Source organism: Cricetulus griseus, chromosome 6 (genome assembly GCF_003668045.3).
Source record: "Cricetulus griseus strain 17A/GY chromosome 6, alternate assembly CriGri-PICRH-1.0, whole genome shotgun sequence".
In the NCBI taxonomy this organism is placed as follows: Eukaryota; Metazoa; Chordata; class Mammalia; order Rodentia; family Cricetidae; genus Cricetulus; species Cricetulus griseus.
Genome location: NC_048599.1, coordinates 147,269,970 through 147,293,713, shown reverse-complemented (window position 1 = coordinate 147,293,713; position 23,744 = coordinate 147,269,970). Strand labels below are relative to the sequence as shown.

Here is a 23,744-nt window from a genome sequence, read left to right as displayed (position 1 = left end):
TCATCAAGTGGACAGGTCTGTGTAACCAGAACTTACCACCCCTAGGGAGCCCAGCATCCCCACTTCTAACAACATAGGTTAATTTTACTTGCATAGAATTTTAAGTGGAAGCATACAGCTCATGCCCTGGCCCTACTTATGTCGCTCCACTTTTTGTTGTTGTTGTTTGTCTTTCTGAGACAGGGTTTCTCTGTGTATCTTTGGAGCCTGTCCTGGAACTCACTCTATAGACCAGGCTGGCCTTGAATTCACAGAGATCCTCTTGCCTCTGCCTTCTGAGTGCTACTCTCTCTGCTTTTTGAGACAAGGTTTCATGTAGCCCAACTGGCCCCCCAAGTTACAGCAGTGGCCAGGCCCCTCCCTCGAGGATCTCTAACTACCAGGTTCCACCCACAGAATAATCTAACTGGCCTAACTTCTGGACCCTGCCCCCACTCTACAGAGTAAAAGCCCAATCTCTGGACATGAAATCCCACTAATCTGCACCCTGGAAAGTTCCACCCTCTTCCCAAGAAAACTCTATTTAAGCTCTGTATCCTGTTCAGTTTGCTGTTGTTTCTCACCCCAAGCAGCCACCCTCCTGGTTTTTTCCCTCCCAATAAATCTTTGGTGTGAGGTTTATTGTGCAGTATGACTTTGTGTTATCCCTTGGCTCCTGGCTGCCAGGATACCTTTCCAGCCAAGCTGTCATGCTTACAGGCCTCAAACTCACTATGTAGCCAAGACTGGCCTTGGAACCCTGCCCCTCCTGACCCACCCTCCCAAGAGCTGGGTCATGGGCGAGTACCACCATGCCATGACCTAGGGTGCATCCCTTTGGGTCAGTTCCTTTCACTTGGTACTGAGTGTTGAGTTGCTTCTGTTGATGTGACATGGATGCAGCCTGCTGGTTCTCGTTGTTACATATAGGAAGCCATGTGGCACTTGGTGGCAACTTAGTGTTCCTGATGGGCCTTGGAGTCCAGTATGGGGTATGCTATGTTCTGATGCTCATCTTCTGGGAGTAGACTTGAGAGCAGAATGTCTGTCACAGGCCTGGGTTACTGGGGGTCAAATGGATATCATCAGAAGGAGTAAAGCCAGCTGTTAGGAAGAACTTCCAGTCCCTGAAGGTGGTGGTCAGCTGGCTTCTGCCCTCAGAAGAGGAAGCTCTGACACTTCCTTTAGAGAACAAGAGGAAGAAGCTGAGTGACCTGGGGCCGGGCCTTGACTCCTTCCTGTCTGGCATTGGTCCCTTCCCATCGTCTAGGGTTCCCAGACTTCCCGGCAGTGTCCCAGCCACTTGAAGAGGGAATGAGGCAGGGGCCTTTCGTGTCACGCCCTGCTTGTGCCAGTGTGTGGCGGCATATGCAGTGCTACTTCTGGGAACAATGGCCCTATGGAAAAGCTCAGCCGATGATAGGGACTTGCCCAGTGTGCACGCAGCCCTGGGCTCCGTCCCTCACATTATGTGACTGGATGTGGGGTACACTTATTGCCCTAGTACTGTTGACAGGCAGGTGAGGTCAAGAAGTCCTATCCTTGGCTACACAGTGATTTCATGGGAGACTTGAGACCATGTCTTAAAAAAAGGGGGAAAATAAAGAAAAAGGAAAAAGCCCTAGACAGAAATCCCCTCCTTAAGTCGCCTCTGTCCCTTCAGGAGCAGGTGTGGCCTCCATGGCCTTTCCAAGTTCATATAGTGAGGGCTTCTATATGGAGATTCACACTGTTTTCCACAAGACAGTGCAGCTTCCGGAGCCAGGCTGTGGAGGAAAAGCCTTCTCAGAACTACATTAGGCATCTCATCAAACTGCCTTATCTGCTTGCCTCTCTCTGCTCTTGGCCTAGGAATCACTTCTTCACAGGCTTCACAGGCTTTTTCCTGGGAGGTGTAACTTGAGGTTGTTTGCATCCTACATGGCTCACAGTTTTCCCTGGGAGTGGGTGAGGTGGAGGGTGGTGACCTCCTCTCCTGTGACTTCTGGCCTGGTTTGGTCCTGTAGTTTTCTCTTGGCGAGAGAGTCAGAGGACGGCCCAGAGCACCAATTCTGCCTTGGCATGTAGGTCTGAGTCAACAGCCCATTTCCCGGGGCTGAGGAAACAAAGCCTGTGGCTGCTGCTGAGGGATCTGACTGCCCACCCACCCTCCCCCCTTCCTGAAACAGCTGTTTATTCTTTTGACAGGAGCTGGAACACTGCACCTTCCCTTCCTCTGAGCCCTGCCTCCTGAGGCTGGGGCTCAGGAGAACTTTTCTATCTGCTCCTGTGGGAACACAGCGGACGATGAGGTATGTGCTTTGGTGAAAGGATTTGTGACTGGGTCACCAGGAGCTACTGTTAGGCCACCAAATGGTTTCTCCTGAGGGAGGATTCTTGCTCTCTCCCTAATCTTCTCTAGTTTGTTGTCCTTTCCCCAGTGGCTCTGGAAGCACTGGCTGGTGGAATGCTGGCTCAGAGATTTTGGCTCTAAGTTACACTTTATTCTGCTTCTCTTGGCCGGGTCCAGTGCTGTGCCAGTCAAGGCTGCAGCCTGGAGTTCTCTGTGTAGGTTTGAGTTGACAGTGCAGGGCCAGGGGCTGAGTCTTGCATGGGGGCAGGGCACTGTGGGGGAGTGCTGAGCCTTCTCAGGACAGCACAGCACTTGCCTAGCATGTCTCCTGCTGTAGGAAGCCTCTGGTGAGTGATTCCTAGGGCAGTCAGGAAAACAATGGTAACTGGATCCTGAAGTGGAGGCAGTAAGAGATACCTCTGAGTAAAGCTGTACTGCCTTCGATGGTGGGCGATGACTGGAATGATAGTTGACCATGCGTAGTCAGAGTCCTGGCTGTCATTTTCCTGAATCTATGTTTATTCTGACCCTTTTGTTATTAATATTGTGTGTGTGTGTGTGTGTGTGTGTGTGTGTGTGTGTGTGTGTGTGTGTTTGCATGAGTGCCTGTGAGTGTGTGCATGAGCGTGCGCATGCTAGAGTTACAGGCAATTGTGAGCCACCTGATGTGGGTGGTAGGAATGAAGCTGCAGGCCCTCTGTGAGAGCAGAAAGCCTCTTACCCACTGATCCAGCTCTCCAGCCCCGATTCCAACCTTCTTAATGAAAAGCATAACAGGAAACTGGCTTTTCTTTTTCCCCCATCAATTGTATCGTTTTTTCTCCCCATGGGGAATTTATAATAAAATGGTTCCCCCTTACCCTGACACTTCCCCACTGCCAAGAACTAGACCTAGGGGCAGACTCTCTGACCTTAAAATCCATTGCTTCTGAGCATGTTCAGCGACCTCACTCCAGCTCCTCCTTCACTCAAGCTTGCTCTCAGCCAGAAGGAGAGCCATCATCACCACAATGACCACTGGCCATTGCTAAGTGGAAAAGTGACACGAGGGAGAATGCTCCACACCAGGCACACACAGGAGATACCTCACTAGTAGCGGGAGAGTGATCCAGTCAGGCCCCACAGCTGATCTGAGGAAAAGCTGACCATAGCCGGTGTTTGACCAGCTTGGGCTCAGTTAAAAGTGTGATAATCCTGAGTGGCACAGAGACTTGAGTCTTTCTGTGATGACTGACAGGGCCTTGGAGGTGGGTTCCCTGGGTGGAACCCAGCCCAGCACTGTGTGCTGAGCACATGGGCAAGTTGCTTAGCCTTTCTGAGCCTGTTTTCTTGTCTGCAAAATGGGGTTCATAATAGAGTTCCATCATGGGATTGTTGAGGAAGGCGGAACTGAAAGACAGCTGGAGAACTGTTTAGTCCGGCTGGGCCTGGCCCGGCTCAGGAAGGATGCAGGTATTTGTAGTCCAGAAGCTGACTAGGTCGGGCATAGGGCACTTTAAGAAAAAGAATTTAAAGTTGTAGATACAATATTAGGTAGGGAAGTGAATGTGTAGACTATGAGAAGGGATATCATGGTAGGTAAAAAAAAGGCCAAGTCCTTCAAATGTGACATTCAGAAAACAATAATAAAATGATAGAAAAATGGAAAAATACATGAGCTGTGTGGAGCTGCATGATGCACTTGCTATATTTGGCTGCAAACTTTAAAAATATTTTTATTCCTTTTAATTACGTCCATGCATATGTGTCAGTATGAGGTACATGCATATTGTGCCCTCAGAAGCCGGAGGCAGTGATGGTGAATGGCCTGACATGGATGCTGGGGACCAAACTCTGCCCTCTGAAACAGCAGTGTGCACTCTTTCCTTCTGTGCTGTCTCTCCAGCCCCAAGGCTACAGACTCTTGGATCCTATCAGTGTCCTGACTAACATAGTCTAGGGGATTCTCACCCTTCCATAAAATTATTTCCATTGCTACTTCCTAACTAATTTTGCTACTGTTAGGAACTGTAATGTAATTATCTGTGTTTTCTGATAGTCTTAGGCGGCCTCTGTGAAAGGGTGGTCGTTTGACCCTCAAAGGAGTCATGGCCTGCAGGCTGAGAACTGCTGTTCTAGCATCATTTTCTATTTATTTTGAATTACATTTATTTAGTGTGTAGGGGGTTGGGAGGGCATTTGGTGGTCAGAGGACAACTTTTAGGAGTCATTTCTCTCCACCATAGAAGACTCTGGGACCCAGAGATGGAGCTCAGTAGGGAAACAAAAGAGAAAAAGAAAAAAGAAAGAAAAGAAAACTAGAAGAATACTTCATGAGTGGTTGACACTCACTACTGAGCATTGGCAGAATTGCTTTTGACTCCATAGTTTGTTGTTATCAGGACCACATCCGGGATGGTCCGGACGACTTCCTGCTCAGGTGGCTTCAGGCAGATCCCCAGAGTGTAGTCCTTTGTTCCTTGTCAGGTAGTGCAGTAGGATAGCTTGGTCTAGGTGCCAGTTTGGGGAGGCACTAGAGGCCTGGCCAGTCATGACCCCTGAGCAGGGAGAAGGTGGGTCCTGGGTGCTATACAAGGTTCTGGGGCCCTGGTAGGTGAGCAAATGGGGCCAGTTCCTTGTTGCCCCCTGCTCCCTCAGACAGCTACCAGAGCAGGCTAGGGTTCCTCCAGACTTTAGGGAATTCTTTTTACTCTAGAAAGCACTTGCATTTCCTCCTACCTATTCTCTGATATGAATAAAGCTCCATCTTCTGATGGGCCCTGGAGCCCCAAGCTTCATGAGGCTTGGTAAGCCAGCCTCTGTACTTCAGGTACATTGGTTGGCCAAGGAGTCTGTCATTTGATGAGTCTAGGAAAAGCACATGGGCTGTGGCAGTGGGGCGAGCTCTTGTGCCCAAGGGATAGTTTCTCTTCCAGGACTGGGTGAGTGGGAAAACCCTGGAGGAGACGGCCAGTCCAAAGACTTCTTTATCGGCTGTGACACTCTGCTGCCCTTGGTCTTTGAAATGGATGGGCCTTGGCCACTTTTCCTGCCTGGTCTTGGCAAATGCCTAATGTGGGCATCCATGAGAGGCAGCAGGGATGTTTGGCTGCAATCTTGCCCCAGACTGGGCATAGCAGAGTTTCCCTCAGCTTGTATTGGGGTCTTGGGCTCATCCCAACTGCTCTGTGAGGTGTTGCTATTTGGGCCTGAGATTCTTGTCTCTGGTGAAAACACTGCTCTGCATCCATGACTGGAACCTCTCTCCCTAAAGAACATTGCTATGGTTACGGCTGCCATTTGTGGAGTACATGCTGACTGCTTGGCCCAATGAGCCTCGTAAGCATGGTCTACTTCTGTCCTTTGCACAGCCCCAAGGAAGATGTTCGTGTCTCCATATTATACCTGAGACAGAACCTCAGGTTAAAGCAATTCCCCAGGGGATACATCTGGGACCTTGCGGGGGTCAGAGTCTTCCCCAGTCTAATTTTTAACTGTAGTGCTGGATTAACACTCTTGGTTATAACTGAGGGTTTGGGGGGACCAGAAGATTATGTTTTAGGTTGAACATTATACAGTGGTGAAGTGTGGAGTTCCATCATGAGCCGTGTGTGTGTGTGTGTGTGTGTGTGTGTGTGTGTGTGTGTGTGTGTGTGTGTGTGTGTGTGTGTGTCTCGAGTGTGGGGCAGTCAACAGGCAACAATATCCAGTTTGTTACCTGTTGCTTTGTTTGCCTTTGTAACATTGGTCACTATAGGACACTATGTAACCTGTTTACCCTTTTGCCCTGCCCCCAGAAGGGAAGCTTGTTTATTGATGTATCTCTGTTTTCAAGAATCCTCTAGTACCCAGTAGCCTAGACTATGGTGATTGATGGGTCTGGGTGACACTCATTGAATTGTTCACTTCACAAACTTACTGGTATAGCTACCAAGTATCCTGCAGGGCCTATGCTAGACTGGACTCATGCTTGACTATTTTGCGGGGAAGAAGACTGGGTTCCAGGCCACGGTGGCAGGGTTGCAGGCAGGGAGGCAAGGGCTTCGCAGGAGGTTGAGTTTCTTTGGCAAGTTCTTTCTCCTGGCCTGTCCCTTGCTCTCCACAATAATGATAATGGCTTTTCCAGGGCCTTCTGCATCCAGCTTCTAGCTGAGGCTCACCTTTCACCCTGATGTGAGATGGAGAAAACAGGATTGCCTAGCATCACCTCCGGAGAGGAATTGTTTGGAAGGAATGTTTGGCATGGCTCTGTGAGGTTCTCTGTGAGGTGTTCATTGAATCATGAGGTGGAGCCAGGAAGGTGGAGCTTCACAGAGTGGCTCTGCTTTGTGAAATGCCACCAGTGTCAGCATAGGTCCCAGAAGTTGGGGTGCAGGTGCTCTTCTGAGAACCAATGCAGGAGCCAAACTCTGCAGAATTGAGTCTGGGAGTGGCCAGAGGATGGAGTTAGAGACAGAGATGATAAGAGCATTAAGTCAGATGGTCTCAGAGGTGGCAGAAGGGTCCCAACACCATCACAGACAACCACTGGGCCACCTAAGGTCACCCAGGAGTCTCCTGTATCATTCAAATTTACTTCTTTTCTTTTTTTTTAAGTATAACAAGTATAACTTCCATTTTTACTTTTCCCAGATGTTTTTTCTTCTGCCTATCTGCAGCCACCTCTTTATGTGGTGGAGGTTGAGGGGGAGCAACTGTAGGTCTAAATCACGGTGGTGGCGTTTGGTCCTTCCAGGCTGGCTTCATGAGATCAATTCCTGACCAACTTGCTAAGAAGAGCACAGATCACACAGTAATACAGCTTGACATAGAGTTTGGGAAGTACATGAGCATCGAAGACTCTTGCTTAGGAAATGTCCCTGGTGGCAGCAGCCTCTACAGTATCCGAATGATGAACTTCTTAATGGCCTTGTCCTTGGGCATACACCAAGCATAGTTTGTCGGTGACTTGGCTGCATATGCCCAAGGCCCTTTTTGGTCCTTCCTTTCCTTCTTTCCTTTTTTCCTTCCTTCCTTCCCCCCTTTCTCCCTCCCCCACCGTCTCCTCCTCCTCCTCCTCCTCATTATTATTATTAGTAGTAGTATTAGTATTAATATTATTGTCATCTTGGAGCCAATACCTGAAAGAAGTCAAACTTATTTCTTACCTGGCAGGGAAGACAGCTGCCTACCACTCTTCAGAAGTACAGTTTTGAAAGTTCTGAGAGACACATATTGAAGGAGTTGTAGGCCACATTGTCTGCCAAATGTCTCATTCTTCCAGAAAGAAATACAAAATGGTTTTAAAAGACTAATTGGCCAGCCGGCCGGCCAGCCCTTCTTCTCTGGGGACTTGGGTTTCTAGGAAGATTCTAGGAAGCATGTTGTGCCCATTTCTAGCACTTTACTCCACAGCTTTTCGGTTTGCAAGGCTCGCCAGTGGGGTGCTTAGCCATGGCCAACAGGCAGGTGTTTTAAGCCATCAGTGAAGCCCAGAAAGAAATGTGTTTTGAGAGCCACCTCTGATGTGAATTCCTGAAATCTAAAAACACCACCCCCACCTACAGGATGTTGATGGTGGGGATCCAGAGGTGTGCGGGTGTGGACTGCCTCTGACACAGGCAATGTTGTTGCTCTGTGTCATGCCCCTTCCAGTTGGGAGAGGCTTTGCATTTGATCCTTGGTAAGTGGGGTTGGTGCAGCTGAGCCTCGAAGCCAATGGTCACCCTTGCCTCTCAGCAAGCACAGGCTGTCCTAGGACTTGATTAGAGAAATTGAAGTTAGTCTCCCTTTGGAGCAGCTTACTCAGGCTGAGCTGGAACAGATGGCGAAACCTTAATTTGCATCCATTTGTATAAGCTGTTCTCAGTTCAGAGTTCTCCTTCCTCCAAATGTTTTCAGCATGTTTGAAGTGTCAGCCCTCATTTTCAGCAGACCTCCCAGAAGCCTCTCTTATGAAGATCAGCAATGAAGACTAACATTTTGAAAAAGCATGTATCCTATGTTATGGCACGGTTCTGAGATCATTACTGTTTCTCTCTCTCTCTCTCTCTCTCTCTCTCTCTCTCTCTCTCTCTCTCTCTCTCTCTCTCCCTGAGGCAGGGTCTCACTATGTAGTCCTGGAGTTCACAATGATCTGCCTGTTTCTGCCTCCTGAGTGTGTGTGTGTGTGTGTGTGTGTGTGTGTGTGTGTGTGTGTGTGTGTGTGGTGTTGGCTCATATGCCTGAATGCACATGTGGTGGTCAGAGGAAACCACTTAGGAGCCAATCCTCTCCTTCCATGGCACATTTTGGGTATCAGCCTCAGGTCACAGGTTTTCTCGGCTTGTTACATATAGAGCTAGCTCACTGGCCCTTATTTGTTATTTGAAATAGTCTTGCTGTGTGTAGCCCAGGCTGGCCTCAAATTTGCATTCTCCCGTCACTGTCCTTACCCCCATTGTCAAAAGAAGGAAACCACTTTAATTTGTTCTAGTTGAGGTCCCCATGCTCTAATCTGAAGTTCTGGGCCCAGAGAGGCTGAAATCAGACTTTGGGGCAGATGATTGCTTAGCCTCTGTGATGCACTCCCATGCAGCTGAACCAACTAACAGGACACATTAATGTTCACCTCTAGAGATGTAATATCAGTTGGGCCTGTACTGCTCCTTGAATTACAAAAGGATGTTTGGTTTTCCAAAATTTTTATAGAGATGTTGATGAGGGATGAGGAACTGTAGTTTCTTGTGTGAAATTAGGACTGAAGGGGCTGGAGAGATGGCTCAGAGGTAAAGAGCACTGGCTGCTCTTCCAGAAGACACGGGTTCACATGGCACATGAGGTACCACATAGCACCTCACAACTGTCTGTGGTTGCAATGCACGTGAAATAAATATATAGATAAATTTAGAAAAAAAAAAAGAAGTGAGGACTCAATTCCTGACCCACTGCCACAGCCTCAGACAGATCTTCTCTGGCTCTCAGTCTGCTGTGGGGCATCCTTGAGAGCCATGAAGTCTGTTTCTTAGTATAGGTGGGCTTGGCTCAGAGAACTAGGACTTGGAAAACTCCACGGTCACCCAAGTCATTACTTCACACACAGAATGAGGAGCTAGTAGAAGAACAACCAAAGCTCCCTGGAAGCAGAAATGCACCTTCCTGAAAAGTCAGGGAGGGGACCAGAAGATGAGTAGCCTTGACTAGGGCTTTTTATGCCCAGCGTTCGAGCCTGCTTGGCTCAGCCTGTAGTAAACTAGGGAGTCCATGGACAGGCTTCTGAGTGGTTCAGTTGAACAGGTTTGAGGTGTGTGTCGCTGGTTGGGTGGGAGATAAGGTAGGGGAAGTAGGCTTAGGAAGTGAGGGTGAGGACTGGGGACCAGCTGTTGTCCTGGTCACTCGGCCTTTAAAAAAACTCCACAGCCTCTGGGCTAAACTTGCAGTGAATGAACTGTATTACACTAAAGCCTCTCAAGGCCTGCCCAGTGCTCATGTGCAGGAGGAAGGCTCTGAGCTAAATTCAGCTGATTTACAGCATTTGGATCTAGTCTCTGCATTCACTTCTAGAATTAATCTGGAAGTCTTCTGCTGGTCTGCAGATGTTTCTTCTTATGTCTGTGTTGAGCTCATTAAGAAACCAGCTCTTCAGGGGCTGGAGAGATGGGCTCAGCAGTTAAAAGCACTGACTGTTCTTCCAGAGGTCCTGAGTTCAATTCCCGGCAACCACATGGTGGCTCACAACCACCTTGAATGAGATCTGGTGCCCTCTGCTGGCATGCAGGCGGAAGACTGTATACATAATAAATAAATAAAATCTGAAAGAAAGAAAGAAAGAAAGAAAGAAAGAAAGAAAGAAAGAAACCAGCTCTTCGAACGGCCCCTTTTCCTAGCTACATACCTAAGAAGAAAAGGAAAATGAGATGACTCAGCAGGTAAAGGTGCCTGCTGCCAAGCCTGATGACCTGAGTTCAATCCCTGGGACTCTGTCTTAGTTAGGGTTCCTATTACTATGATAAACACCATGGCCAAAGGCAACTTGGGAGGAAAGGGTTTATTTCAACTTACAATTCTCAGGTCACACAACATCACTTCACACTACATCACTGAAGGAAGTCAGGGCAGGAACTCAGAGCAGGAACCTGGAGCAGGAACGGATGTGGAGACCATAGAGGAGGAGTGCTGCTCGGGCTTGGTCAGTCTGCCTTCTTATGGGTTTCCTAGCTACCCTTTCTTTTTGGGGTCTCTGGAGCACCACTCACTACAGTGATACTGAGAGTTGGAAGCTGGGGTCTATAGGAGTGGCCAGGAGGGCAGAGCAAGCAGTTAAGATCTGTCTACTCAGGGTTCTTTTTGGTAGGCCTGGTCCCTAGGTGTCTGATGCTCTGGGCAATAAGGCCAGGTCCTGTTGCCTTGTGAGGTGCATGGGCCAGATAGAGGAGGCTTAGCTCTGGAGTGGCTGGCTCATCTGTGGGTCAAAGGCATGTCCTGTCTGAGCTCTTGGAATCTCAGAGAGCTGGCAAGTCTCCAGGAACAATTTCTCCCCACTCAGGAGTGCTGTAAGGTATCAAAGTGCTACATCAAAACTTCCTAACATAGGGATAGCAACATGCAGATGTCCAATACAATTGTGCCATCTCTTTGGCCATTAGAACAGTCTGTGACTTTCCCCACTAATGCTGGGGTTCTGGTTCCCTCCCCCTCCCCCTCAGCAGGTGAACAGGTCTCTGAACACAGATCCTGTTCTTCACCACCCCAAAGGCTCTGGTGCCTCCCAAACTCCCGGTGGACCTTTGAGAGCTCTGTCCACTCTGCTCACCTTCTTCCTGCCCTCCAAACCTCTTCTTGTGCAGCAGTTTGGAGGTGCAGTTTTGTTTTATGTTCTAAAGCTTTCTGTTTGGCTAGCCCATCATGGATGACGCTCCACAGAGGCCCTCCCCCACCTCCTTACATCCTGTCTTCATCTCCAACAGTCACCTTTTATGTCCCTTCCACATCTTGCCTTCCCTGGTCACCACACTGAAGTGCTTCCCAGCCTCTTATTTTCTGCCCATCAGCCCCTCCCTTTCTTTCCTAGTTTCCCCCGGTAGTTCCAGCAGTTTGCTTGCTTGTGGGTGTGTGTGAGTGAATTGGGTGGGGCTGGAAAGTGGGCAAGGCCTCCATTATAAAGAGGTGTTGGAATGTGTCATTAGCACTCCAGGGACAACAGGGTTGGGGAGTGGGCAGGCCTCCCCCAGAGTCAGAGGTGCTCTGAATCTGAGGTCACAGGAGTTCTGTGGAACTAACAGTTAATCGTTCTAACACCTATCTCCTCACTTGCCCAAGACCACATGGCTGGGGGTGGGGCTGGGGCTGCAGCTCCAGCATCCTTCCCAGAGCATGAAGTCTCATTAACGGCACTGGCCTAATTTGCCATCACTAGTCTGCACTTGTGCAGGGACACACATCTCAGATCTACTGAATTACACACAGATGTATCCTGTTAGAAATGATGTGGGCAGAGACCTTTTGTTATTTTTATTATTTAGAATATTCTATGTGTGCGAGTGTTTTGCCTGCGTATGTCCACCACCCATATGTTTGGTACCCATGGAGGCCAAAAGAGGGAGGCCATCAGATCCTCTGGAACTGGAGTTACTGACTTTGTGCATCCCATTTGGATGCTGGGAACTGAAACCAGCAAGTGTTCTTAACCACTGAGCTGTTTCTCCCACCCAAGAAACCATCTCTCACTCAAGATTTAATTTTTTTAATCTATTTTCCCTCCCCCTCCTCCCACAGGAGAAAATAATGAATATCAAGGGAAAAGTTGTCCTGTCGATGCTGGTTGTCTCAACTGTGGTTGTCGTGTTTTGGGAATATGTCAACAGGTAATTATGAAACCAGATAGAATTATGGAGATGGAAAGGCTGTTTTCATTCTGTGTGACTAGTGCCAGCTGAGTAACTAAGCATCGTGAACATGAGGAAATTAGCCATAATCAGTATTCCACCCTTCCTGTATTCTCCCAGCCCTGGATAGTCATTAAAACCATAGACCATTCAGGTAACTTCTGCCTAAGTAATTATCTTCCTTCTTGCCATGCTCCTAGTATCTTGCATTTCTGAAGGCTAAACCCAGAGAGAACACACATTAAGCCAAAAACACAAGTCTCAAGTAATTTGTACAAGTAGATACAGAAATTTCAAGCCAGGCAGGATGGTACATGCATGGAATCATTATATTTGGAACGCAGAGGCAAGAGGATCACACGTGTTTGAGGCCAAGGTTATCTACATAGTGACTTCCAGGCCAGCCATAACTTTACAGGGAGACCCTGACTCAAATCAAATTCAATAAAATAAAGGGACAGGAGAGGTTTCTCAGAAGTTAAGAGCACGGCTGCTTTTTCAAAGGACCTGGGTTAGATTCCCATCACCCACAAGGTGGCTCACAAATACCTGTAATCCAGTTCCAGAGGATCCTATATTGTTTTCTAGACTCCATGGGAACCACACACACAAGGGTGCCCATACATACATACAGGCAAAACACTTGCACACATAGAATTTTAAAATAAAGGAAAAAAGAGAAATAAAATTCAGATAGGAATTCCGCAAGAAACCAGCCCTAAGTCCTGCAATCCTAAAATATTTTTCAGGTTTAAGGGAGCCGTCCCAGTGGTTGGCTTTGGTGCAAAAACACATACTAAATTTTACTGGTGATTCATTTGTGCCTGGATATCTGCCCCCCCCCCCAAGCTTTGGAAAGCAAGATGAATTAATTGTTTCTCAGCCATTGAACTCAACTGTGAATTAAAATCTATTGTCTGCCTCTGCTTCTGGAAGCTCCAGTGCCAGTGGTCTCAGGGGGAGATAGAGCTCCACAGCAAAACCCTAGAAAGTCCCTAAGAAGGGACACTGGCTGAGCTCCATTCACCTTCAACTAGTGCATTCCTTGTACAGCTAACTGTAGGAACTGTCTCAAAGGTGACTATTTTCAGTGGAATGTTTTAGTGGCCCAAGAGTTCTAGTAGTCTAGGTTAACATCTCATTTATCTCTTTCAGAATTTTGAATTTTAAAGTTGGATGAGCCAGCAAACCCCTAGGAGGGGCAACCTCCAGTCAGAATGCAAAAGATATGAGTTTCAAGGTGTGACAGATGTGTAACCACTTGTAGGACGTTCTGCTGTTTCATTCTGAATAGCTAAGTTTGAGAAAGGCGTGACAAGCTAAGAGTGTGACTTAGAAGGTCTGGAGAGTGGGTCATTTGAATTGAGGAAGCTAGTTCAAGTAAGAAATGACTCATCTGTTGGGTATGGTGACCCTTAGGCTCTTGGGGGCTGAAGAGCATCCTGGCTAGACCATAAAGCCAGACTGCCGGGTGTGTCCTGGGCTTCCATTTACTGACTGTGTGACCTTGGGCAAGCTACACAGTTACTCTACTCTTCAGTACCCTACCTTTAAAAACGGGGATAATATCCCAGTGTGGTGGATCATGCCTTCAATCCCCACACACGACTGGCCAAGGCAGGGATCCCTTTGAGTTGAAGCCAACCTGGGTTACATAGTAAGGTAAGGCCCACCTGAAAAAAACAAAACAATAAAAAACACAGCTCAATGGTAGAGTGCTCTCTCTCTCTCTCTCTCTCTCTTTCCCTCTCTCCCTCCCTCTCTCCCTCTCTCTCTCTCTCTCTCTCTCTCTCTCTCTCTCTCTCTCACACACACACACACACACACAAAATGAAGGCTCAAGAGAGCACATATGTGCATGGTATCTCAGGAGAATTGTCTTTTTGCTGCAGGCATGTGCTCTGAGCATCATGGCTACAGGAGGTTCTGGCTGCTTTTCGGGGCAGTTGTTTGATACCGAGTACTCTAGAGACATTGTCTTCTAACTTGATTTTCTGCAGGAAGTGTGCAGGTCTCTGCCACTGTCCAAATTGGCTATGCAATGATCCCAAGTGGACCAAGGGCATTCACTCTAGAGAGGCAGGTGGCTCTGGACTCAAAAGGATTTAAATATAACCGACTTCATCCAGCAACTAGCAAATAAATCATTTAAAAATAATATTGCCTTGGGGCCAGTCAAGATCCTGCAGTGAGATCCTGTCTCAAAAAATACTACTAGGGGCTGGAGAGATGGTTCAGTGTTATTCAGAGGACCCAGATTTAGTTCTCAGCACCCACATAGTGGTTCACAACCATCTGTAACTCTAGTATCAGGGATCTGGCACCCTCGTCTAGCCCCCATGGGTACCAGGCCCAGGTTTAGTTCCCAACACCTACATGGTGGCTCACAGCCATCTGTAACTCCATTTCAGGAATCTGGTACCATCTTCTGGCATCCATGGGTACCGGCCCAGAAGTGATGCATAAACATACATGCAGGCAAAATACCTACACATGGAAAACATTTTTAATATCAATCAATCAACCAATAAATAAATAGATGAAAAGAACATAACCCAGGAGAGCATTTGATTTGAAGCTGTTTGAGAATACAGTACTATATTTTTGAGCTGGACGAAACCTTAAAAGTTAATAAAATAGTTCGAGGCCAGCCTGGTCTCCAGAGTGAGTGCCAGGATAGGCTCCAAAACTACACAGAGAAACCCTGTCTCGAAAAACCAAAAAAAAAAAAAAGTTAATAAAATAGCCAGGTGTTGGTGGCACACGCCTTTAATCCCAGCACTCAGGCGGCAGAAGCAGGCAGATCTCTGTGAATTCAAGACCAGCCTGGTCTACAAGAGCTAGTTCCAGGACAGCCTCCAAAGTCACAGAGAAACCCTGTCTTAAAACCCCGTCCCCCAAAAAAGTTAATAAAATAACAACAACAAAGAAGATGATGAAGGTAGCTGGAAGTTACTGAGCATGTGCCAAGTCCTAGACTGTGTCTGCAAAGTGGGAATAACTTTGGATGTCTTGATGAGGACACCAAGTCTCAAGAATATTTCGTGATCACATCTTGAGAAAACTTAGGTCCCCCGTTACCTGTCTGTGAGTCAGTCACTCTCTTACTTTACATAACCCTTCCTTTAGCCACACCCTCATATTCAGGTGACCAAATGGAGACCAGCCTTGGGGGCTGGCTCAGTAGTGGTCTGCATATTTGTTCTAAGTAGAATTGGATCTAGTGATCCTTTGTCCCAGACTCCACTAGAGCTCCTGTCTGCTGGGTACACAATGACATGGAGGCCAAATGGAGCTCCTGCCCATAGGTGTTAGGATCTGAACAGGTGAGACCTGTGGATGAGTAACCAGTGATTCAAAGTGGATGAAGGACTTGGGGGTAGAGATAAGGAGGCAGAGACTGCCCAGCCTGTAAGGAGATTCAATTTACAGACACTCAGGAAGCATATCCTATGGGCAAGGCACTACCCTGGGATGGGGATGGGAAGCATGGAAGAGGTGGCTTTTGAGCTGCACCTGGTGGATGGGTGCATGTGGAAATGTCAGTTTAGTGTGGCTACATTTGAAGGAGTCTGGGCGACAACGGGAAGACTTAAAAAAAAGAGAGAGAGAGATGCGACAAATGGGTTAACTTTAGTTACAAAATAGTTCCCTGAATGCCAGGCAGGGTTCTGAATGTTGGGTTGTGTCCCCATTCTCTTCATTGCCCCCTTCTCCTCATTGTCTCCCCTTCTCCTCTTTGTCTCCCCTTACTCCTCATTGTCTCCCCTTCTCCTCATTCTCTCCCCTTTTCTTCATTGTCTCCCCTTCTCATTGTCTCCCCTTCTCCCCATTGTCTCCCCTTCTCTTCATTGTCTCCCCTGCTCATTGTTTCCTTTCCCTACTCATTGTCTCTTCCCCTTCCTTGCCCTCACCAAACTCAGATATGGGGGTTCCACACTTCATTAGCAGAAGTTCCGTGAGAAGGCTCATGGGACACCCCTGCTCTTCAGGGTGAGGGTGGAGACAGAGTGGCTACAGTGGTGTGAGGATTCACTAAGCATCTGGATGTAAATTGCCTGGAATAGTGCCTGGCTAGGTTCACCAAGGCACCACATCAATTCACTGATTTAGGAGACAGGAACTTTAAGGCTTGGTCCTGGAGTGAAGGTCTCCGGGAGAAGCTGGAGGGGTCAGAGGGCAGGAAGACAGGTGGAGGGGGTAAGAGGGCAGGAAGGCAGGTGCTTGATCCCTAGGAGAAGGCTTGAGCTCCAGCACAGGGAGGAAGTAGGGAGAGGAGATAAGGACTAAAGAGACAGTGATGGGATATACCAGTGAACAAATTCAGGCATAGGACTTGGGCACAGTGTCTCTGCACAGAACTGAATAATTTAGTGAGGCTCTGAGTTCTGTCACTGGTTTTGTTTTGTTTTGGGGACAGGTTCTCAGTATGTAGTCCTGACTGTGTGGTCATTGCTATGCAGACCAGGGAGGCCTCAAACTTATGGCCACTGCTGCCCAAGGCTGTAATTACAGGCACCAAGCCACCATGCCCTTCTAGAGGTCGCATTATTTATATTCCCCAGAAGTCTCTGTGTGGTCAGTACTATCATGAGCCATGGCTGCCTTGATCACTGCCATACCTGACTGCTGTCCACACTGCACGTTGGCTTTCTAACAGTTCTTCACAGGCAGATGGCCAGTAGGTCCTGCAAGCTCTGGCTCTTTGCTTTTCTTTGCTGATACTTCCTGCCTCAGGGCCTTTGCATATTGTTTATTCTGTTGGGAACACTTCTCTGTGTCTTTTCATCTTGGTGAACTTCTCTTCACCCTTCAGAATACATTGCTTTCTCGAGGAATCTTGCCAGGTCCTCCTTAGAAGAACCCATGCTTGCTTATCCCATCTCTTGCACTCCTTGGTTAGGAACTTAAGTAGCTGTGTGACTGGCCTGCCTTCTCTGTTACATTGTATTGTGCTCATGGGTAAAGATGGTATCTGCCCTGGCATGCAGCCGAGGACAAGCCCAGCAAGTACTTAGAGAATGAATAGAGGTGAGTCCCTAAAGTCCCTAGCCTAGCCTTCCAGGCATCAAGTTAGCCGCACTGCCTTGGCTTGTTAAGGCGATGCCCATGGGGTCTGAGCTGTTTAAGGGATCTGAGCTGAATGTGCCAGGCTCTGGTTCCTGAGGGAGAGAGATCCTCTGTGTGGGATGGCTGCCCTCGATGCCTCCACCCCCTTCCCCCAGGCTTCCTCATTGTCCAACATCTGAGAAATGTGGAATCCTCCATGTGAGATGGTTACCCACCAATGTGTCCCGTCCCCCGTCCCCCCCCCCCCAGCCTCAGGCTTCCTCTCTGCCCAGCATCTGGGAATGTGGTAGAGGGGGACCTTCCTGTCCAGGGGGGCCTTCCTGTCCAGAACAGCTAACCAACCTTAAATGAGAGAAAGAGAGGGGGAAAAATTCCCCCAAACAAAAACAGGAATTGAGACTGTCAAATGCCCCTTCCCTTCCTTGGCATTGCTTGTGGGAATCACCAGGGCCTTTGTCACTGGTCTCAAGGGAAGGTGGAGCCTGGGAGGAGTTAGAAACAGTGAAACCTCTCAGAGAACTAAAAGTAAAGTGACATCTTTTTGTTTCTTGTTTGCCCTTAGCCCAGAAGGCTCCTTCTTGTGGATATATCACATGAAGTAAGTGCTCTGAACCTGCACATCTACCTGATATTTCCATCACTGGTCTTTTAGCCCTCTGCAGTAGATTCTCTACATGCCAGCCACTAGGGGTGCTCAGACCACAGTGGGGGTGGGGTGGGGGACAAGGAGAAGGAGGGATGCCTAGGGCCCTGGGGTCAGGACTATACTCTGCCAGTCCCCACACTGGGCTTTATAGAATAGTGACATGTTTTGCCCTAAGTTCTGCTCAGGGGACTCTTCAAATGGTGGCATCTGTCTGACTGAGTGGGGAGCTTTGCTAAGCTATATTTTCCTGTCTTTGGTGTGGTGGCCAGGAAGCTTGGAATAAATTATTCTCCTTAACTGCTTGTGCCATACCTTACCCTTTTTGACTGTAATCTACTCCCAGACATTATCTGAATTGTGTCCTTACTGCTGAGGGACCTTAGCTACATGCTCAAACCCACAAAGCCCACACCTCAGCTTAAAAATGAGAACAAACTTGAAAATTGTATTTGGAATGGCCAAGGTCACGTGAAAATGCATCCTGGGGTTACCAGATCGTTGGGGGTGTGTGTGGTATGTGCATGTGTGTGCATGTTTCTGTAAGTATGTCTGCCTATGTGTGTACCATTGTGGGCCAGGAGGCAACTTTGAGTATCTTTCCCTATTATTCTCTACCTTAATTTTGGAGACAAAAGTTTCTCACTGATGCCGGGCATTGGTGGCTCATGCCTTTAATCCCAGCACTCGGGAGGCAGAGGCAGGTGGATTTCTGTGAGTTCGAGGCCAGCCTGGTCTCCAGAGCAAGTGCCAGGATAGGCTCCAAAGCTACTACACAGAGAAACCCTGTCTCAAAAAACCAAAAAAAAAAAAAAAAAAAGTTTCTCACTAAACCCAGAGATCATCATTTTTGGCTACACTGACTGGCCACGGAATCCTTTTGTCTCCACCTCTCCACAAGTGCTGGATTCTAGATGAACACAACTCTCCCCGACTTCAGTGTGGGTACTGGGAATCTGAACTCAGGTCCTCATGCATCTGAGACAAGCACTTTACCTATGGAGCAGTGTTCCTGACCACTAATATTTCATTGTTAAAAAAATCGTGTGTGTGTGTGTGTGTGTGTGTGTGTGTGTGTGTGTGTGTGTGTGTGTGTGTGTCTGTGTGTGTGTGTCTGTGTGTCTGTGTGTGTGTGTCTGTGTCTGTGTGTCTGTGTGTCTGTGTGTCTGTGTGTATCTGTGTCTGTGTGTATCTGTGTCTGTATATGTCTCTGTGGTGTCTGTGTATCTTGGTTTGTATGTGTCTCTGTGTGTGTCTTTGTGTTTTGGGGTGTCTGTGTTTGTCTCTCTGTGTGTATGCACATGTTTGTGTGACTGCATGTGTACATGTGGTGATCAAAGGATAACTTGGTTCTTTCCTTCTACCATATGGGTTCCAGGAATTGAACTCAGGTCATCAGACTTGGTAGCAAGTACCTCTTTACCCACTGAGACATCTTGTTGGTCTCTCTTTTTCTATTTCCTGTGATTTTATTCTTATGGTGTTTCCCACTTATCATAATCACACCTTTGGTTCATTAACCATCTCAGACACTTCCGGATGAACTCTATAGTGGTTTTCTTAGCCAGGATTGGTGAAGTTTGCCTTTCATCTCAGCCAAAGGCCAAGTGGGAGGATTAGCCTGAACTACACAACAGGACCCTTCTCCCCTAATACTGTGTCCCTGTTCAGGGTAATCTTGCCACCTTATTCCAACTTCCCCCCTTTTTTTCTCATCCTAGAGACCCCAAATTAGAGATTTTTCACAAGGAGAGAGTATGCAAATTATCTCAAATTGGGGCAGTTTTCTAACTTCTCCTTTGTCAGTCCTCAGACTTCACAAAGCAGACTGGGCAACTGGAATTTTTCTCAGACTGGCCTTTGTAACACACACACACACACACACACACACACACACACACACACACACAAACATTTGCACTATCATTCTCTGGAAGATGCATGGTTTGTTTTTTGTTTTAATTAAGATTACCCCCATGGGGCTAGGAAGATGGCTCAATGGTTAAGAGCACTAGCTGCTCTTCCAAAGGTCCTAAGTTCAATTCCCAGCACATACATGGCAGCTGACAATAGTCTGTAACTCCAATTCCAGGATGTCTAACACCCTCATATGGACATACATGGAGGCAAAAACCACTAATGCATATGAAATTAAAATAATTAAAAACAAAAGATAATCCCTCATAGTAGCCAAGTTCTGTCACCAAGCGCTTACATGTCTACTGTCTCATTGGTCATTACCATAGTCACTCCCTTAGCAAGCAGAGCTTTGGGCCACAGGCTTATGTGTCCCAAGGGTCCCCATCATTGTTTTTTCTGCCCCTCATCCTTCAGGGATTCCAGACTAGGGAACAAAGTCCTGGGGCTTCTCGGAAAAGGACAGCTGGTCTGGCCTCTTCCTTTTAGCTCAGGCTTTTGCTTCTCCCTCCCACCCCCCTTTTTTTATGAACTAACAGCTTAAAATTCCCCTTTTGTTTGTTTATTTGTTTTTTGAGATAGAATTTCTTTATGTAATAGCTCTAGCTATCCTGGAACTTGCTCTATAGACCAGGCTGGCCTTGAACTCACAGAGATCCGCCTGCCTCTGCCTCCTGAGTGCTGGGATTAAAGGTCTGTACCACCACTGCCCTGATAAAATTCACTTTTAATAGTCATGTCTGGCACTTAAACACTAGAAACCCCCTCCGTTCAGCTGGAGACTGCCTTGTTTTCTAGAAATGTTAATATGCTTTTCCATTTCCTAGAATTCCAGAGGTTGGTGACAGCAGCAGGCAGAAGAACTGGTGGTGGCTCCCAAGCTGGCTTAACAATGGGTAAGGGATTGGGATGGGTTCTTCATCCACCACACTCAGAGCTGTGGCCTTACCACACTCACTCTTTCTGGCTTACTGAACTCATTCAAGGAGTCCCTTTTGTTGTTGCTGTTTTTAATTTCTGTTGTTCCTGTGTGTGTGTGTGTGTGTGTGTGTGTGTGAGATGTATGTTTGCATGTGGTGTGTGTGATGTGTGCATGTGTATGTGTGATAGATATGTGATATGTGCATGTGTGTGTGTGTTTGCATGTGGTGTGTGTGATGTGTGTATGTGGTTGTGTTATGTGTGTGCAATGTGTATGTGTGTGATGAGTGTGAGTATGAGTGATATGTGTGTGAATGCATATGTGTATATGAGAGTGTGTGTGTGTGTGTGTGTGTGTGTGTGTGATGTGTATATGAATGCAGATACATGCATGCCACAACACACATGAGGTCAGAAGACAACTTTCAGGAGACATTTCTGTCTTTCCACTGTGGGTTCTGGGAATCAAACCCAGGTTATCAGGCTTTCATGACAAGCAGTGTTACTGAAGGAGCCATCTCACCAGTTCAAAGGACCCTTACAGGTGGAATTCTGGAGTCTCTCTCTCCCTCTTTCCTGTGCCCTTTTTCCAGTTAAGGGTAAAGTTAAGGCTGAAGTTTAAAGTTCAGAATAGACATTTCAGTAGGACACTCCTGGGATAACCGAGGGTTACAGGGTCTTTGAAACCTAACTGCTGACCTACATGGTGGCAAGAGAGACAAATGCTGCACCTTTGCCTGAAGTATGTGGAATCCATGCCTAGTGTTGTAAGTGATGCGCTCTCTCTCCACCCAAGACACAAGTCATGAGAGAGCACCACTGCGCAGCCATCTGACCTCACCCAGCTGTTTTTCTTTTTGTACACAGGACCCACAGTTACCAAGAAGAGGACGTAGAAAGAGGGAGAGAAAAGCAGCAGAAGGAAGACAGCATTGAAGAGCTTCGGCTGTGGGACTGGTTTAATCCAAAGTAAGGATGGAGACCTAGTGCACTGAGGTCGGAGCTGGGGGTGGGGCAGGCGCGCTGGGGCGCGCTAAGTGTGGTGCTGGTGGGAAGCGGGTGTCTTAGCATCTATTAGACCTTCATCAGTGGGCTTTGGCTAAGAAACTGATGTCTGGGTACTATGAGTCAAACAGACTGAGCACTGGGGTAATTGCAACAAGAAATGTCCGGTGGTAGGTAAAGCATAAAACATAGGCCGCATAGGATCTATGGAAGTCTGCAGGGTCTGGAGTGGGCCAGGAAAATCCTCTCTAGATTCAGATGACTCCTCATCCCTGAAGTAGGACTCATGAGCTAAGAGATTTGGGGCCATGGAATTACTCATTACACGAGCAAACAACAAATGGGGAGGTGGGGCAGTGATCCCTAAGCCTTGCTCGTCAGCTACTTTGTCCTAATTTATGAGTTTTAGGCCAGTGAGAAATTGTGTCTCAAAAAAAAAAAAAAATGAATGGCACCTGAGGAAGAACACCCAAGATTGTTCTCTGGTCTACACACACACAAATACATACACACACACACATATACATACATACACGCATACATACACAAACACACACGTACACACACACATATACACACATACATATATCTACCCATGCACACACAAATAAAGAGTATTGGCTTGAACCACCATCACACTGAAGCTTTCTCAAGGCACCAAAATCTATTTCTTGAATAAGTGAGTGACTAGATGAAGGAGTGAATGAGGAAACAGTATTTTTATGTGCTGTGGATGTATCCTTTCTGTAAACTGCCGCAGAGCTGGGACAGTGTCGTGCACGCACATTTCCACATTGTGCTCTCTGCCTTCCGTCTTTTCCCCTCCTGGTCATCTTCCTCTCACTGTCCCAGCAAGGCGGGCTCCCTCTTCCTGCCAGGAGTTTCTGGGCATTTCCACACTGCATCTTCTTTGTGCTGTTTTCCATCATGCCTCTATCCATTTCCTGGCCTCAGATAGCGTGGGGAGGCCGACTGTCGCAGCCGTGTCTTCAGCCCGAGTGCTCCTCAGCCCTGGCCTGTACTGGCCGACCTGCCTGCCTACCATCTCTCTTTGCCCATAAGACCCACAGGGACTCCTCAGTTCCACCTTGCCCTGTTCTTTCTCGCTTCCACCCTTAGTAAACAGCTCAGTCTGAGTCTGGGAGAATTGTTCCTTTGTCCACTAAGTCTTCATTCTTTTATCAGTTCTTGCTCCCAGTCCTGTCTACATCCTTTCTCCACTGCGCAGCCACCACCCACTCATGCTGCCATCAGGTCTTTGGTGGTTGGGTGATGTGCGCTCCATATCTTTTCTTCAGTTTACTATGTGATTCTTAAGAATTTTAAATATTGACTTATTTGTGCACCTGTGACAAGGCACTCATGGAGAAGTCAGAGGACAGCTTGTGTGAGTTGGTTCTCTTCCCACCACTGTGTGGGTACTGGAGATCAAACTCTGCTTGTCAGGTTTCCTGCAAGTGCCTCTGCCTGCTGAGCCATCTTGCTGGCCTAATTCACAGAGTTCTAACACTTCTCTGGATAACCCCTGGATACCATTAATGTACCTCTGCATAAAGACATCGAATTGAAAACCAAGTCTTAGTAACCTAGAGCCCCCAATGCTTTATTCCAGGAGGCCTGTGATTTTCCCAGAAGCTTTTGCCCTGTATGGTGGATATGGACACACTGAGGTCACACGGGGCCAAGTGCCCCGATGTCACACAGTGCTGAGTGTCCCCTTCAGAAGGAAGGCATTTGAATGGTTCTTTGCTGGCACTTTTCCTCTCTCCTTTTAGAACTCTGTCGTGGTGATCTTGGCTAAGGCAGTTGACGGTATCTCGGTGGCTTCCTTTGGGGATATTGTTGTGGATTTGATGACTAAGTTGCTTCAGGCTGGTTGCTCCTGGAGGCTGGTCTCCCCCTCATCCTCCCTCCCACCTCCTTGCACCTGAATTTCCAGGCTGTTGTCTGGCTTCTTAGCCAAGGGCCACCAACGTGCTGGAATTGTCAATGGAGCTGAACAATTAACTGCTGGGAAATAGAATGTTTCAATTTTTAATTTAGCATTAATTTTTAA

At 47.6% G+C, this 23,744-nt stretch overlaps 1 protein-coding gene across 3 annotated transcripts in view; it reads left to right on the top strand.

Annotated features, from left to right (window-relative positions):
- Ggta1 (glycoprotein alpha-galactosyltransferase 1 (inactive)) overlaps positions 1-23,744 on the top strand; it is a 65,919-nt gene that overhangs the window by 30,804 nt on the left and 11,371 nt on the right. For all 3 annotated transcript variants that reach the window (XM_027423667.2, XM_027423664.2, XM_027423665.2), the window contains 5 exons: positions 2,167-2,270; positions 12,023-12,111; positions 17,765-17,800; positions 20,590-20,658; positions 21,551-21,652. In XM_027423667.2, the coding sequence (XP_027279468.1) occupies positions 12,032-12,111; positions 17,765-17,800; positions 20,590-20,658; positions 21,551-21,652 (287 nt within the window). In that variant the 5' untranslated portion in view covers positions 2,167-2,270; positions 12,023-12,031. The remainder of the gene's footprint in view (positions 1-2,166; positions 2,271-12,022; positions 12,112-17,764; positions 17,801-20,589; positions 20,659-21,550; positions 21,653-23,744) is intronic.